The following is a 17,165-nucleotide window of genomic DNA, read 5'->3' on the forward strand; positions in this document are numbered from 1 at the left end:
TACAATAAGCCTATTTCAAATGTTGTTTGGTGTTCATGATATAAATCGTTGATTCTGCGTCGATTTCACCAGCTTTCTGACAGATAGGCAGCAGCTAGTGCGACTGGGGAAACTCAAATCCAGCACCCAGCTGGAAACTCAGCTCAAATCCAGGGGAAACTCGAATCCAGCACATCTGATAAACACTTGACATACACGAATCACGCAACACTATTCTTACATAATATATACTTAAAGCACATAATTACTTATTTATATTTCAATTGCACATTTTTTTTCCACTGTACATACAAACTGTCTATATTATATATGTGTTTGTGTCTTGTCAATGTCATCCTGTTACACTGTGGAGCTTCTGTCACTAAAACAAATAGATCTTTCTGATTCTGATTCTCATTCTGATCTGTCTTTGCTCTGTGTGATCCTCAGGTTGGAGAGCATTTACTGTGGTGGTGTTTGTAGAGCCGTTTACTAGCAGCTGTCGGCATCTAGTGGTTGTTGTTGAGTTGAGTTTTAAAGAAAGCTGTATCCTCTCCACACCGACATGAGGCGCTCACAGAAGAGGGTTGCTCGTTACCGGGAGACTCTGGGTAATTTTAATGGCGAAGTCCTGCGTACAGCGAAATCTGTTAATAGCGAAATCAGTTCAGCGATTCCTTTGTGGTTTAGTTATATATTCGTGAACGTAACTCGTCACTGAGTTGTAACTAGTTGCTGCAATATATAAACATTTCAAACGCCGTTAACTTTTGAGAAATGGCCGAAACTAACTCTGGTAAGCTGTGTTTTTATCATTAGCTAATTAGCCGTTAGCTATTAGCTAAGTAGACCAAAGGCTAAGCGTTCTGTCTGCTACTTAATATCGGTTGTCTGAAGGTGCTGGTTATAAAGTGGACTCTGTGATGATGGTGTTGTTATTTTCGCCGTGTATAAACTGTACTCGGTTCTCGGGTCGTGTATGTTGAACATGAACGCTAGGATAGAAACTACAATTAGCATCCTAGCTAACATGTCCAGCAACAGCAGCGGGCTGTAAGCTAACGGCCGTTAGCTCAAACTGTTAACCGTCAACGGATCCGTTAGTCCTGTTGTGTGGGACACTGATTTAAACCGTTCATTCGCTGTTTTATATTCTATTTGAAAAATGCATAAAACTGGACCAGACACATGGTTAGCCAGATTGTATGGCTGAAGGATGTATGATTTCTTGCTTGTTTAGCAGAGCAGCCTGTGTCTGAGCGACACGCCCACATCACGTTTTCACGTTTCTTAAAACTGTGGTCAAATCGTCTGACTTAATGTTTTAGCACACTATGTTTTACTAACTTAATACGTGTGGACTGCAACAGAGCAGCTCGTTCACTGCAGATGTTTTTTTTTTCTCCCACAGACCAAGTAACTGACATGAAACACAACACTGTTTCTTCAGGGATTTCAGACAAGGAAAAAGAGATGGCTACAAATGCCCTTGAAGCCTTTACGGTATGTACCTGATTTAGTGCAGATATAAATGCAGTGATAATTAATCATGATATCCTCATTTAACTCCTTGTGAGTCTGACTGACCTGCTGGAGAACGTGTTGAACTGGTACTGAAGTCACAGGACTTAACCTCAGATATCAGCAACATTTCTCCATTGTTTATTGCCTTCTATGGATCTGTATTAGGGCGAGTCATTGCTTCACTGTACATGCTGTCTTTGGGAAACCTTATGTGAAAATATAATGCCTCTTCTCTTTGCTGCACCTGTTACTCAGCTTGATTTCTCTTTAAAACCCTGTCATGTGTGCTCGATAAAGTTTTACATTTTGTGCACTGATGACAATAAGACCTAAATGCTTATAGAGTGGCACATCAACAACTATTAATATGCTGTTAAATAACATAGGAGCTCTGCCACAGTATGTTTGACAACAGGTAAAAAGTTTTGGTGTTTTCTGTGACCTTTGGTTTGAGCCATCAGTCAATTCGGTAATAAAAAGTAGCAGCTTGGAGTGATTTTTTTGAGGTCAATTTTCAAGATTTGCCACACTTAAACACTTGCCACACTAAAAAGCTCCTAACGGTCTTGCTGTACTTACAGATCTTACGTTCAGACCTGTTGTTTTTATTGGCTTTTCCACAATCTCAGCTGAAAGCCTGGTGTGACCATGCAGTTCTGTGTATATGTTGTGGAACAGCCTCTTGCTCCCATCATATGTGCTCACTCTCTTCGGATTTTTTTAATCAAGACTGACACACACTTGCCCAAATGATCATTTTATTCATCTGTGTGGTTGTATCATTTTTATTCCTTTAGTGCTTTGTCTCTGAGTCTTTTTTTTCTTCTTCTTCTTTTTATCTATGTATTTATTTGCTATAAAGCAAATTTCATATGCTCTTTTTGTTGTATGTGCTGTTAACTGTGTACAACACTGGACAATCCATGTTGTTTTAAATAGTCGTCTTGCCTGTCTACCTAAAAACATCTGATTTCTCTTTAGTCTGGCAAGTATGACGATGCCCTAAAGCAGCTGGAAAGCCTCCAAGAGCTGAACAAAGAAGACTACAAGATTGCTATGAACAAAGCTGTTGCTGAGTTTTACAAAAGTGGTCAGACAACATCAAGCACCTTGAAGCAAACTTTAATAATGATAAAAAATCAGGTGAGATTCTGTGATAAGCTGTGATCTGTTCCTCATCTAGCTAAATGGCAAGTGTTATTAATGCATTTTTGGTTTGCAGGTGCATTCGGCTGTGGAGGATATTGATGGTTTAGATGGCGTTGAAAACAGCATTCTCTATTACAATCAAGCTGTCATTCACTACCACATGCGGCAGTATTCCGAAGCAATAGCCATTGGAGAGAAGCTCTACCAGTTTCTGGAACCTTTTGGTATGATTTGCAGTATTATAGAAAGGTTGACAGATTTATCATAATAAAATAAACACATTCCCCTGCATATTGCGGTTTTTTAAACTCCTCTAAATATAGGGAGGATCTAGGGGCCTTGCAGTTTCAAGAGTTCCCTGATCTCATCACACTTTTCCTTAATATGGTGGTGAATGTCAGTCAAAGTTTGGATCTGAGAAAAAGCAAACTGCAGATGCATATATTTTTTTTTAGTATTTTTAGCTGCTTCAGTTACTGCAGATAATCACCATCTGCATCACTGGCTAATGAATGCCTTGACACATTTATCATTGTTCAGAAGTGTCAGTTTGGTTCAGACCGCCGCTGACACTGCTGGACCCTTGAACAAGGCCCTTAACCCTCAACTGCTTAGTTGTATAACATAGAATTAATGTAATATAGGTTGTGATTTCATGACCAGTCGAAAAGCCTGAACTAAACAAAGATTAAATGAAAAATAAATAAATGAGGGAAAAAAGCAGTACAGTGTGGAAATTCTCTTGACGTTAAATGTGTGTTTGATGTGCACTATATACTACAGGCTTTGTGTGCTGCATTCAGGAAAACTAAATAAACTCAGAAAAAGTATGAAGGTGAAACCCAGTTTTTTTCATATCAGCATTTATGAGTTCAGTAATTGATGTTTACATGTGCAGACGTTCTGCAACAAATCATGTATTAATACAAGTACAACAATTTCCTAGTAGTTGTTTGCTATGACAAGATAAACAGAACTTTCAAATCCCCACTGATTTTCTGGGTTTCTTCCTTATAGCCTACTAGTAAACCTTTCACTGCTACCTGACCTCTAAAACTGTCCTGTTTTTTATTTTTGGTGGTTTCAGTAGTGTATAGTAGTTTATGTCTTACAGATTTTAAATGATTTAGTAGGCATTTGAAATTCTGAGTGCTTCCACTTTGCTGTGCACTGGTGCTGTGAAGTCAAGTGGCATGGCTTGATGGGTGTTCTTTTGTACTAGAAGAGAAGTTTGCTCAGGCGGTGTGCTTCCTGTTGGTGGATCTTTACTTGCTCACCTTCCAGCCAGAGAAAGCACTACAGCTCCTTGCAGTACTTGAGAAACACTCTGTACAAGGCAACAATAAAAATGGCAAAGGAGAGGTAAGAAACAATATTTCAATAGCCATTTTTTTTAAGCATTTTTGCTTATTTGTCCTTATTTTCTCTTTGTTCTTTGGTGTTCCTCTAAGTCTGTTGCATGACTGTGTAGCCTCTAGATTTGGTAACGGTGTACTTGGGTGTTACAATGATGTACAGGCAAAGCTTTTATTGTTTCACTTGGGTATTTGGAAAACATGTTTTCCAAAAAGTTTTTAAATGATGAAACAAATCTAAAGCTGCAGTCTTGAGTTGTGATAACTGCAAGTTGTTGGTTTTTAGTCTGGCAAAGTTCCAGATAGTAACTTACGCATTTACTGTGTTTTGCAGAATTGTACTATGTATAATTGTTAAAAGCTAAAACAGGATGATTAAAATACTATATGGCCGCGTTCACACTGCAAGTCTTAATGCTCAATTCGGATATTTTGCTCAGATCTGATTTTTTTTGTTTGGCTGTTCACATTACCTTTTAAAATGTGGCCTATATCAGATACCAGTGTGAACTGTTTGCTGTTTCGAACTGACCCGCATGCGCAAACGAACAATAACAATGACGTCACACGCATCACGCCGTTGCGCTAAAAAGTTGGCGAGGGTATGGAGGAAGTATTGTATCATCTGGTGCAAGCAAACATATCATGTAATGCTATAATGTGATGTATTCAATGCAAACATTATGAGCTGGTTCACGTAACCATTTTATATAACACTCTTAACACACACGTTACCAGTCACGTTTGTGTCACGTTTTCGCCGGCGCAAAAAAAAAAAAAAAAAGTTTTTGCCGGCGCATAATTGTGACGAATGTCGATGTAGATTGACGTAAAAGTCGCATCAAATCCGCCTTGGCTGTTCACACTGCGGCCACATGGGAAAGATCAGATTTGGGTCTGATTCAGGACCACATATGGAAGTTGTGTGTTCACACTACTCCTGAAGAAGTCTGACCTGGTCACTTGACCCCAAAAAAATCGGATTTGGGCCACTTTTACCTGCAGTGTGTACATGGCCTATGTGTAGTACTGGTGGCTTAATTCGCTTCCGTTTGCTTATGGTTTTGTTTTATTTGGATCAGGATCTGAGTAACACAGCCAGAGAATCTGCTGCTCAGAAAGCTGAACTTGCAGCCATGATTGAGGCAGCCAAGTCCCGCATGCACCAGGTAGTGTGTTCACCAATTCTAAAGATTAAACTATTTTGTACTCAAGCTCTGTACCGTCATCTCTACAATTATGTACACCCTTGGTAAAGGTTTAAAAAGGTTATTGAAAAATCTTTGTACTTCCAAGTACAAAGATACACTTACTTGTATAAATATTGGCACTTCTGTTTTACTGTAAAGCATTACTGTTGGTCTGTAGTACTTTGTACAGCCTTCTTTTTGCCAACATAACAGCATTGAGTTTTCTCCTGTAATGCTGGATAAGATTAGAGAATACCAAAAAATTTTTTAAAACCACTTCTCTATAGAAAATCACTCCAGTACCTCCAGGGCCATAGGTTCTTATTGAAAACTCTACTTTTCTGGTTCCTGTGGGATTCAGGTAAAGGTGCTGGGATGGATATGAGAGAAAATTGGGTTTAAAAATGAAATTGCCAAAACTACACTAGTTTAAACTAGTTTTACTATATGCTTGTGGATCTTATTCAGAATCCTCTGTCTGTGTGCTTAAAAGTAACTTACCTGTCAGCATTTTAAGTTGAATTACAGACCTTCATTTTCTGTGTCTTTTCCTAATTTTCCCCATATGTGTTTTGCAGTATAAAGTGCGGGCTTACATTCAGATGAAATCCCTGAAGGCTTGTAAAAGAGAGATCAAGTCTGTTATGAACACAGCTGGAAATGTGAGTTATTACTCAGTGCCAGTATCAGGCATGGTGTTGCACATAAAGTATGTATCTGTCAGCTGGTTTAGTTTACAATATGCATGGAGGAATGCATTTTTATTGTCTAAAGTATAAAAACATCTTGTTGAATATTTTGTTCAATATAAGAGAATAGAAAGACAAACAAAAAAAGATGCATATTTTACCCTTGGGAGCTGACTGCCTCTCTCTCTCTGTCTCTCTCTCTCTGTCTCTGTCTCTCTCTCTCTCTCACACACAGTCTGCCACATCTCTCTTTCTGAAGAGCAATTTTGAGTATCTGAGGGGAAATTACCGTAAAGCAGTGAAACTCCTCAATAGCTCTAACATTGCTGAACATCCTGGACCCCTCAAAACAGGTACATAATTCAGAAGATCTACACAGTGCTTAGTGTTTATCTTCTCAGTAATGTCTATTAGCTAACCAGTTATTTACTTCAAAACAATATTTTCAAATATTGAAAATACTTTTCAATTAACATTTCTTAATTAACATTTCTTCAAGTAACAAAGTACTTTCCATTTTAACATTTCCTTTACTTCATCAGTTAAGCTAAAGAGATTTTTCTGTCAAGTTAGCTGGATTTCTGATCAAACATTTCCCTCTTTGTGTAGGTGAATGTGTGCGCTGCATGTTCTGGAATAATCTGGGCTGTATTCACTTTGCTATGGGGAAGCACAACCTGGGAGTCTTCTACTTTAAGAAAGCCCTGCAAGAGAACGACCATACATGTGCGCAGCTAGGAGATGGCAAGAACGACCAGGGTGAGCATCAGAATACGCTACATTTTGGAACATGGCTAATGCCATCCACTTAATCCTAAAGGTGTTCAGTGAGGTTGAGGTCAGGGTTCTGTGCAGGCCACTCAAACTCTTCCACTAGTTTTGACACTGTGTCTTCATGGATGTTGCTCTGTACCTAAATGCGCTGTAATCCTGGAACAGGTATCATAATATTACATAATTGAAAAACATTATAGACAGTTGTGTGTTTCTGACTGTGGACAAAAGATTGGGGTAAAGCTCATGTTGTACAGGTGTTAAAATCAAATGTGCATATGCATAGTGGTTATATGGTGGTCTAGTCATGCTCACATACTATTGACCATATAGAGATGTTTATTCATTAGAAATGTCTTTGCTTAAGGCCATCCTTAAAAATATTCTTGTTTGCCGTAACCCGACCGGCCCTGTCAATTTAGGGCCGACTCAATTTTTCAAAAATTTTTTTTGCTTTAAGTCCAACCGACTTGCCGGTTATAAATTTGCGTTAAGACGTCAGTGACGTCATGATATGCTACTTTGTTTAAAGTAGTGCTGGGCGATATGGCTGAAAACTGTATCACGATATCAGTGTTTCATATCGATCAATATCGATAATTATTAAACTTTTTATGGCCCATTTAAAATAAGGACCAGGAGAAAAATATATTACATTTAAACATTTTTATTTTAGGCTAAACCTTCCTCTTATCATAATCCCTTCAGTTATTAAGACAGAAATGTCAACAACCAGGAAAACTCAAATAATTATAATGTAAACATAAGTCTAAAGTCACAATGAACACTTAACAATTATCTCTTAACATTTAAGGTGCAAAATGAAAGAAAATGTAAGAAATGCTTAATAAAGTGTAATAAAATAGTGCAAAGTGTTAAATATAAACATAGAGAAACCTAAGAATTTACTGCAAGTTTAGTGCTAGGAAGTTCACTAGCTGTTCACCTTCTGGTGAATAAAGTGTTTTAAAATATGTGCAGTGTTTTGTAAACATAAATAAAACTGAGGTAGACTGAGGTATATCTGTAATATAAAAAACAAACCTGATACAGTACAGTAACATTGTTTGAAATATAAAACCTGCAGGAATATGAAAAAGTAACAAGTTATTCTTACTCAAGTTGAACTATTCAAGTATATTTTCGTAGACTTATAATTAGGGCTGTAGCTATCGAATATTTTAGTAATCGCGTATTCTACCAAAAATTTCATTGATTAATTGAGTAATCTGATAAAATGTATTTTTGCTTAATTAAAGAGCAATATTAAATATGCAAGAGAAAATAAGACGGGTCTCTTAAAATGAATAACTAATTGGTTTCCTTTTTTAGAAAAATTAACTTTTATTTTTTTAATGAATAGTATGCATACAATATTTTCTATAAAAAATAAACATTTAGATATTACCCATTGTTTCTCTGTCTGTACTTGTACTGTGAACAATGACAAAGTTGACTGAGAAGAATTAAGTACATTTAAGTGCCAAACATTCTGGGTTTTAAATTAACCCTTTTCTGAGATGCAAAAACAAAAAAATAAATTATAAAAGTATCAAAACTAAGGCATACATTAAAATAAATAGTAATAATAATACAAAAATACTGCCTTTAAGTCATGCAACTTAACTTTCAGAACTAAGATTCTAAATCTTCAGCTCAGGCATAACAAACCTTTACTGTCTAATTTGGAATGCTTTGTGGTATTTAAGAGGCAAAAAACATGAACAGGAACTTGGACCTAGAGGCCATGCATGGTTTCACATCGAGTGCTTTAAGTATATATTGTGTATATATATTAATCGGAATGTAAAAGTCTCTCTCTCTCAACGTGTGTGTGCTTTAAAAGTCTTTAAAGGAGCATGTGATTGCAACGAAAAAAGGTAAACATCAACATGCTCAGAACTGAGGCTTGCCCTGCGCTTTGAAGAAATGTTTACTGCTGCTGAAAACAGACGCTCTGTTAGTGTCCCAAAACTTGGACTTTTTTGTCGTTTTCTCCAGATTTTTTCTACTCTTTGACATTATCGCGCCCTTACATTTTGTAGCCCGCACACGCCCTCAAATCAAAAGACCGCTAACTCCTCGCGTCTCCTTCCGCTTTTACGTAAGCACGTTGTCACACGCGCGCGCACATACACACACAAAATAATTGCACAAGAACGTGACGTGAGGTTTAAAATGAATTAAAAGAGGCTTCGAGGCAGAGGAATTTGCCTCGAACAATTTTTGTAATCCAGTTACTCGAGGAATCGTTTCAGCCCTAGTTATATCCAAAAAAAACTGCCGTACTGGCGAGCTGACTTTTCCTCTTTTATTTACAATTTCCTCGCTCGCTGCGGCTCATTTTCTGCTCATCAGTCGCCGGTTACTGAAGAGGAATCCAGCACGAGACAACGATATGGCGCACGCAAACATGATACTGTTACATGATTGCCTGTTAGTGTTACTCCCCAAGTTGCTAGGTTACCAGAGAGTGAGTGCCTTTATTAATGCAACCAAACTTGCTTCGTAACCTGTTTTCTTCCGACGAAGAATAAAAAATATCGAACGTCTTATCGAGCACATTTTATATCGCTATCGATCACGTGTCTATCGCGATACATATCGCTATCGTTTTATCGCCCAGCCCTAGTTTAAAGTCATACCTACGTAATCACCATCACCAAAATTGTACTTTTTTTTTTACATTGAAACTTGAAAAAAAGATATAGACCTACCTACCGACCCTTTTTTTTTTTTTTTTTTTTTTACTGTTACTGCAAACCAAAATATTTTTAAGGATGGCCTAATAGTGCAAATTTTGGAGCAGGCCAAGTCTATAAGTCTGTATGATCTAAAATAGATGTGAAAACCAAAAACAGCCCTTAATAATGGGTTGCCTTGACAAGCAGAAATAAACACTGTTCAGCCTTAATTTAGTTTGATTTGTTACTGTTGTATCCCAGGTACTTCATCTGAAATCTGCTCTGTTTAAATGTGGATTAAAGTTCTCCATTACAACACTGGATTCCCAAAACTGCACCTTTTCACATTTATGCATGCTCTAGCTGTAACTTTCCTATGTCCACTCAAGATAATTTTACTCAGGATTTTTTTCTAACTATATAAGGCTTGAATAATGTTTTGACAGACATGCAATTAAGCATCAAATCTGTTTTCCTTTCCTGCAGCTAAGAAGTTCACAGGTATTCCCATGTGTGCTCTGCTGGCAAATAAGCGCTACGAGCTGCTTTATAATTGCGGCATTCAGCTTCTGCACCTCGGCCGGCCACTGGCCGCCTTTGAATGTTTAATGGAAGCAGTGCAAGTATACCATTCGAACCCTCGTCTCTGGCTGCGGCTTGCTGAGTGCTGCATCGCTGCCAACAAAGGGGTGAGACAGGTTAACTTATAGGTTAACATGTTAATTATGTAACCAGTTTCTGGACTTTGGGCTAACAACTTTTTTTTTCTCATGGATTTTAAAAAATCTGGGTTTTTTTCCTCCTCTCTTCAGAGTTCAGAGCAGGAAACTAAAGGTCTGCCCAGTAAGAAGGGAATAGTTCAGTCCATTGTAGGACAGGGTTATCATCGCAAGATTGTCCTGGCATCACATTCTACACAGAACACAACCTACAGGTGTGCTGTCCTACTGTATTTATTTTATTAATATATAATTCAACACCATCACGTTCTAATCTGTTTCTGGTTTAAAGGCAAGTTGTGTGTGATGGTCTACTTGTGTTCTCTCCTTTTTATTTTTTTACGTGTACATAAATATTACAATTTAATTTCACTCTTAATAAGCAGAAGTGTGCTTTACTATCAAGTCGTTTCAAAATGGAAAAATAATGAAAAAACAAATGCACTTGTTCAGTGTAACCTAAAGTTAAGTTTTGCAAAACATTAAGTTTAAGTTGGCTATTTTGAAAGCACTTTTTGCCCTGTGGCTCTGTGAGCCATTTTATTTTGTCCAGCAAGTGGCACTGTTAACCTTTTACCTTTTTAATTTTGTGAAAAAGTGTGTGTTTGTGTGTGCAGTGAGGGTCAGTCAGCAGCAATCCCTGTAGCAAGTATGGAGTTTGCTGCAATCTGTTTGAGAAATGCATTGCTCCTGCTGCCTGAGCACCAGCAACATGAGGGCAAACCAGAGAATAGCTCTAAAAACTCCAGCCAATCAGGAAGCACAGAGAGCGGCAGTGAGAACAGCGATGCCTGCAGGTATGTGTAGTCCAGTGTAAATATCCACACATTTACAGGCACTTGAACAGCAATGTTATAATAGTCATTCACTCCCTGTACCTACACATATGTTGAGGACAGTAAGAGAAGCACAATAAGTGACCTCCTGTCTGGATTCATCCTTAAGAAAAACCCACTTGAACTTGCTGCTTTACTTATTTTTGAACATCTGAGTGGGATGTTTCAGTAACCTTTCCAACCTGTGATTTGATTTACAGTGGGAAGAGCCAAGAGGGGGACAAGTTCATTCCTGCTGCCCCCTCATCACCTCTTAGAAAACAGGAAGTTGAGAACCTCAGGTGAGATCAAAGGCAGACCTCCAAAAAGTGTCCACTGTGCACCCCGCTTCTGCTCTTATTCCCTCTCTCCACCTTTTCCTGTCTACCTGGGGCATTTTTTCATTTATTTTCATTATCTGTTGGTCCAGACACAGGGCTGCAGGGAGGAAAGAGTGGGCAGGTTGAGGGGTGACCTGGGATTGACACTCTGGTACAGTGACATGTTTATGAGCACACAAGCCACCTACTCAGGTTTCGCTTCCCGGAATCTGGCAAGCCTTTTGTGTTCTAGCCAACTGCTGTGAAGCCTGCAGCTCCATTTTCTCCCCACTTCCCCCCCCCCTTAACCCCTTTAATGATCGGCTTGTAGTAGATCTGGCACTAACAGGAAACAGAACAAGGATGGAGGGTTATGAAGAGTTTAATTGAAAATACCTCCCCTAATGATTAGGCTTAGGAAATGCTAGTACTTTTTTAATCACAGTGGTAGAAATCACAACCCATAAGTAATCAGAGATATTTGATATATTATTGAGTTCTTCTGGGTATTAGTCACTTTGTCTGGTCATTTGCATTGATTGAGTTTATATAGAGCCCCTGCTCTAAGCATCCTGTACACACAGAGGAACATGTGCAAGTCATTTTGTGCCCAGGCAAAAGCTTCTAACAAAACAAGTCCTTTTTAACTTAATGAAGTCTCTTTTCTTTTATCGAAAATAAATACACCTGTTTACAGTGTCTTTACCATTTTAAAGAGTTTACATGCTGTAGCTAAACATTAGACTGTATACAAACTGTAAAGTATTTGGTGTTTATGAGCGGGTGACTTGACTATGTCTGGTATCTATGACTATCCATGAGTCACAGATGTCTGGCACATACCTCTGCTCTTTCATTGGCTGTAAATTAGGCCCCACTCATGCCTGATTTATTCCTGGAATAAATACATTTACCCTTGTTTAAGGGTTTGGTTACAGCATGGCCATTTGAATTACATTACAGTGTTATCTTTTGAAATGTTTTTTTTTTTTTTTGCAGTTGTGCATGAAATGTGCATCTTTAAGATTAAATGTGTATTTGAATCTCGTTTGTTTGATTCTGTCTTTCTCACAGGTGCTGCATTTTAGCCTGTAGTGCTTATGTGGCTTTGGCCCTTGGGGACAACTTGATTGCACTTAATCATGCAGATAAACTCTTACATCAGCCCAAGTTGTCAGGATCCCTCAAGTAATTTGCTTCATACTTCATTGTACTTCATACACTTTAAATGATGGGTTAATAATTGTCACTTTAATGGCTTGTGAAAGATTGAATAAATATTGCAAGGATTTTTTTAGATTTTACTTATATAAAGGTCTGAAACGGCTAATATCTCAGTTAATAGTCCAAAGCAACAATACAGAGCAATACTGTGCGGCTTTGGAAATTATATAGTTTTGTAGTACTGCCGTATTGTATAAAAGACTGATTTTAGTGAATTTTGTGAATTTCAGTGAATTTTGCATGTTGCTAATGTTGCTACTATGACACACTATAAATGGTCTTGGAAATTGTCCAAACAATTGTCCTTTTTTTTTTGTGTGTGTAAACTTTTTTCTATAAATTATTTATATTATTTTCTAATATCTGAAAACAATCATACATTCTCAGCTTGTTAATTTCCTTGTAGTGAATTATATGCTCCTTTTCACAGTCAGTAACTGGTGTTGATGTCCTCAGGTTCTTGGGTCATTTATATGCTGCTGAAGCTCTGATCTCTCTGGATCGAATCTCTGATGCCATAACTCACCTCAACCCAGAGAATGTTACTGACGTTTCACTAGGTGTGTCGCCCAGTGAACAAGACCAGGGTAAACACATTCATATTCACATCAACATACACACAAGACAAGCACAGTTTAAGAATTTTTTTCTATGTGGTTTCTACTATGTGGACTTTTTTTAGTATGTTTTGAATTTGCAGGGTCAGATAAAGGAGATTTAGAGCCTGTTGAATCCTGTGAGTATTATTAACTGTTATTAGCTTCCTATTAAAATCACTCTCTTGACACTACAGCAAATAGTTGTGTATCTGTGGTTTGCTTATTCAGAAGTGGCCTGAATGCTTATGTATTTGTTTGTGTAGCAGGGAAACAAACTCCTCAGTGTTACCCCAGTAGTCTGAGCTCTGCCAGGGCCATGATGCTGTTTAATCTGGGCAGTGCTTATTGTCTGAGGAGTGAATATGACAAAGCACGCAAGTGCCTTCATCAGGTAATGAACATCCCCATACAATCAATCTACTTAGTGGACTAGGTCCTGTTCCTCTAATTCAAAGGTTTCTGCCTTATATTTGTCTCTGTAGGCAGCCTCTATGGTCAGTGCAAAAGAGATTCCACCAGAAGCCATTTTACTGGCAGTCTACCTAGAACTACAGAATGGTACGTTCAGCTATGTTTGATTTAATGTTACTCAAAATAACCACGCTGTATAGGAAAACAGTGTTAAACTACAGGAAAAATGTCCCCCTTTTCTGAATTTTTATAATCGAGTTTTGCGATCAGTAGTGCATGTCAACAGTTCAATAAATGATTTATGTGATTGCAGGTAACACACAGCTGGCTCTCCAGATCATCAAAAGGAATCAGTTACTCCCATCAGTGAAGCCCTCGTCCTCTCCGGACCTGCGCCAGAAGCCTCAGCCATTACAGCCTGTGCAGCCCATCCAGCCTATACAAATGCCCTCGTCCTTCACACAAGTACAACGCAAATGATACGCACACACTCTACAATATCATAACCACAGTTTTAACACTTATTTATGAGCCTATCGGCCTGCATCAGTCTGGATGGATGAAGGAATTAGCTGTGAGGAGGACAGGATGTAGAGGAAAAGGTTCAAGGAAGCTTCCTGAGTGGCTCATCTCTTACAAATGTATATTCACATCATCTGGGGTCTATGACATCTTAAATAAATTTTATTTACATTAATATGTGGTGTGTTGTTTTTAAAACATCTAACTACTAGCATGTGGTTTCAGTGTTTTTAATGTTCTAATACGGTTTTAGTAAGTGGTCCCTGTAAAGATGTTTCTACTATAGTAGTCATTAGGACACCTTTGTAACAACCTGTTCAATATGTTGTGTTATTGATGCAAACCTCAGTGTCAGTGTTTTCCCTATGCTCATCATGGTGGCCTTCAAACACACATTCATACCTAGGGACAGTTTCAGCCTGGTTTCTACTTAAAGTATTGTTACTGCTGCACTGTTATATGTGGGCGTTTTGTGCTATTTTGCCAAATTCACAAGAACAATTGAACATCCAGAATGTTGGGTATTTTAATATAATTAAATTAACATTTGCTATCTTTTAATAGGATAAATCATTTAGGAACTAAAAATGTACAATGTTTCTGAAAACAGTTACAAATTTAAAGAACTAGACAATAAAAGGGCAAATCTGTTAAGTGCTGTAATGTAAGTATAAACTATGGGACTGTTTAAAACATGATTCTGTTTAGGACCTTACCATATTGGTGAAAAGAGCTGTTTAGTTTGGTTCATTCATCTTGTACTTCGTGGTGTTCCTCTGTACTCTAGCACAATTGGATGTGTGGAGTTGTAGATCTGAATCCACTGAAATGTCTCCAGTATCTCTTAGAAAAGTCGGCCAAGTGTCCAAAGTAATTGTTTAGCGCTTTAATTTCGTTCATGAATGGCTGAGAAAGTCAGGTGAGTCAAGCTGAAACCCCAAGTGGGGAAACTGATATTCAGCATTTGGAAAACTGTCCATTCTCCACTACAATCTAATTATAACCAGTGTATGCGAGCCCCATTTACTATGATATCATTTATCCAATTTCAATGTAAGTCTATAGTAAATCTTAAACTGATTGCTTGGGAATCTGATTGGCTTATTTAGACCCAGTTAGGATAAAAACACAGGAATTAATTTACAAATTAAAGCGAGATGTTTCAGACGTCCACAAGTAACAACACAGGGTTAAAACCTGTCACGTGATGAGGAAATGCACATGGGCCCATTAACAAAAACACGTATTTGTGCGTTCCAAACGTGTGTGAACCAATATTTGCTTGTGAAACTAAAATATTTGTGCATCTTGTTTTAATTTGTTACTGAACTCGTGTGATCCGCGTTCAGTTTGTACAAAATGACCACTAGATGGCACGTCAGAGCCAAAATATATCTACGCCTTCAACAGTAAAATGTTTAGCAAATAACAATAACAATGTTTTACATGTCAAATATGGCAGAGTCAAAATGTAACGTGTTTAACAATATTTACAACACATAATTGTTACTTAAAAGGCATTTCAAACACTAATAATAATAATAATAATATAGAAATCCACTCATGATAATACCAAAAACTGCTTAGAACAACGTGTGATTTGACACGTCTCTCTACACCCTGTACTATTTACACGCTTTAACGCGTCAAAACAATGCACGATCCTCGCGGCGGCCATTTTACGCTTTAAGTAAAACTTTCTACCATCTACTGTCCTAGTTATGGGAGTTTATCTGTATATATATTTATATATCTGCATACATATATATCTCTCACGCCTTCCGTCGTAGTTTATTCCTGTTTATTAACGCTGTTGAATAATTATCGAATCTGATTGGTCAGAAGCTGTTGAATAATTATCGAATCTGATTGGTCAGAATGTATTAAATAATTATCGAATCTGATTGGTCAGAATGTGTAAAATAATTATCGAATCTGATTGGTCAGAATGTGTTAAATAATTATCGAATCTGATTGGTCAGAATGTGTAAAATAATTATCGAATCTGATTGGTCAGAATGTATTAAATAATTATCGAATCTGATTGGTCAGAATGTGTAAAATAATAATCGAATCTGATTGGTCAGAATGTGTTAAATAATAATCGAATCTGATTGGTCAGAATGTGTTAAATAATTATCGAATCTGATTGGTCAGAAGATTTGATTATTTCTCTATAACAACAGCTCTGACAATAACACAAGGCAGCTGCACTAATCAGGCTCTTACATTCTCTGAAATTCAGTGACTGGTGTATTATTAAACAATATGGTATTTCTTTTGAAACGATTTAACAACCGTGTAAATACAATAACCCTGAATAATGTGATATTGTTTCCACTAACATTTGACTCGATCATAACTCCTCATTAGTGTAAGCTATGTTTTATTCTCCTCTTTACCCCTTTAACTGTGAAATAAATTAGCTGGAAAGACACTACAGACTAATTTGATAATGAAAAGACAACTATACAAATATTAGATATATCGTTTAATGTTCAACAGTAATAATGTAGCTGTTTATTTGAGCCATAGCACTTTATTTCCAACCGAACTTACTACATGACAGCTCCAAGATTATATTATATCTAAGTCTATGTTTGTTAATGAAGTTTGAATTAAACACATTAAATTCAAGTGACCTAAAAAGCAGAATAATTACTGTAAGGAGTTAATTATGAATAATAATTTCAGAAATGATGGGCTGGTGATTTTTGATTATAAATAAATAAATAAATAAAAAACAGGCTCCTGAGTGTCCACAGAACCCAATTTGTGGATCACTGCTGCAGTTAGTACCTGTATTTCTCACATCTGTCTTTCTCAGATTTGTTTTGCTTTCAGAAGTCTCATCCCACAGAAAATACAATTCAAGAAATAAAAGAACATCTTAAAATGCCACTGTGGAATGTGCTCTGATTGGTGACGTGCACTGGGACCTGTCTACCATGGGTGAACCACCTCTCTCTTTCATGTGTGGTCCCTCCCTTTCGCCTGTGTCCCTCTTTAGGGTGGCCAAGTTCCCATTTCCCTGTAGGCAGCTCTTTTCTCATGCTAAATCCCTTTACCTCCCCTGTGTTCATTCCTCTCCTCCCCCAACACCCTGCATTGTTTCCCAGCTCTCTCCTCTGACAAGCCCTGTCAATGATCTTCCAGAGAAAGTGAGAGGGTGAGGGCTTTGTTCAACCTTTAAAAGGAGCTCAGCTACTTA

At 37.6% G+C, this 17,165-nt stretch overlaps 1 protein-coding gene across 4 annotated transcripts; it reads left to right on the top strand.

The window, feature by feature from the left end:
- The first annotated feature begins 554 nt into the window (after nt 1–554).
- Nucleotides 555–14,129, top strand: cnot10 (CCR4-NOT transcription complex, subunit 10). Of its 4 annotated transcripts, none has more exons than XM_060870134.1 (19): nt 555–590; nt 1,391–1,482; nt 2,485–2,646; nt 2,726–2,876; nt 3,875–4,014; nt 5,090–5,176; nt 5,776–5,859; nt 6,122–6,239; nt 6,496–6,645; nt 9,831–10,033; nt 10,157–10,278; nt 10,681–10,860; nt 11,100–11,180; nt 12,273–12,386; nt 12,879–13,009; nt 13,123–13,158; nt 13,285–13,412; nt 13,504–13,579; nt 13,746–14,129. In XM_060870134.1, the coding sequence occupies exons 2-19, from the start codon at nt 1,405–1,407 to the stop codon at nt 13,910–13,912; spliced, it is 2,208 nt and encodes a 735-aa protein (XP_060726117.1). In that variant the 5' UTR covers nt 555–590; nt 1,391–1,404; the 3' UTR covers nt 13,913–14,129. The 4 variants fall into 4 exon arrangements, with proteins under 4 accessions (XP_060726117.1, XP_060726113.1, XP_060726116.1 ...); XM_060870130.1 differs by lacking the exon at nt 555–590 and adding an exon at nt 597–775; XM_060870133.1 differs by lacking the exon at nt 555–590 and adding an exon at nt 597–775 and having other exon boundaries at nt 13,288–13,412.
- The last annotated feature ends 3,036 nt before the right edge of the window (nt 14,130–17,165 follow it).

The sequence above is a fragment of the Tachysurus vachellii genome, chromosome 5 (assembly GCF_030014155.1).
Source record: "Tachysurus vachellii isolate PV-2020 chromosome 5, HZAU_Pvac_v1, whole genome shotgun sequence".
In the NCBI taxonomy this organism is placed as follows: Eukaryota; Metazoa; Chordata; class Actinopteri; order Siluriformes; family Bagridae; genus Tachysurus; species Tachysurus vachellii.

Excerpts from the sequence above, each read along its gene's own strand:
- cnot10 (XM_060870130.1), top strand. Across the intron at positions 5,177-5,775 it reads CCAAGTCCCGCATGCACCAG|TATAAAGTGCGGGCTTACAT; the intron begins GTAGTGTGTTCA and ends TGTGTTTTGCAG. Across the intron at positions 5,860-6,121 it reads TTATGAACACAGCTGGAAAT|TCTGCCACATCTCTCTTTCT; the intron begins GTGAGTTATTAC and ends TCTCACACACAG.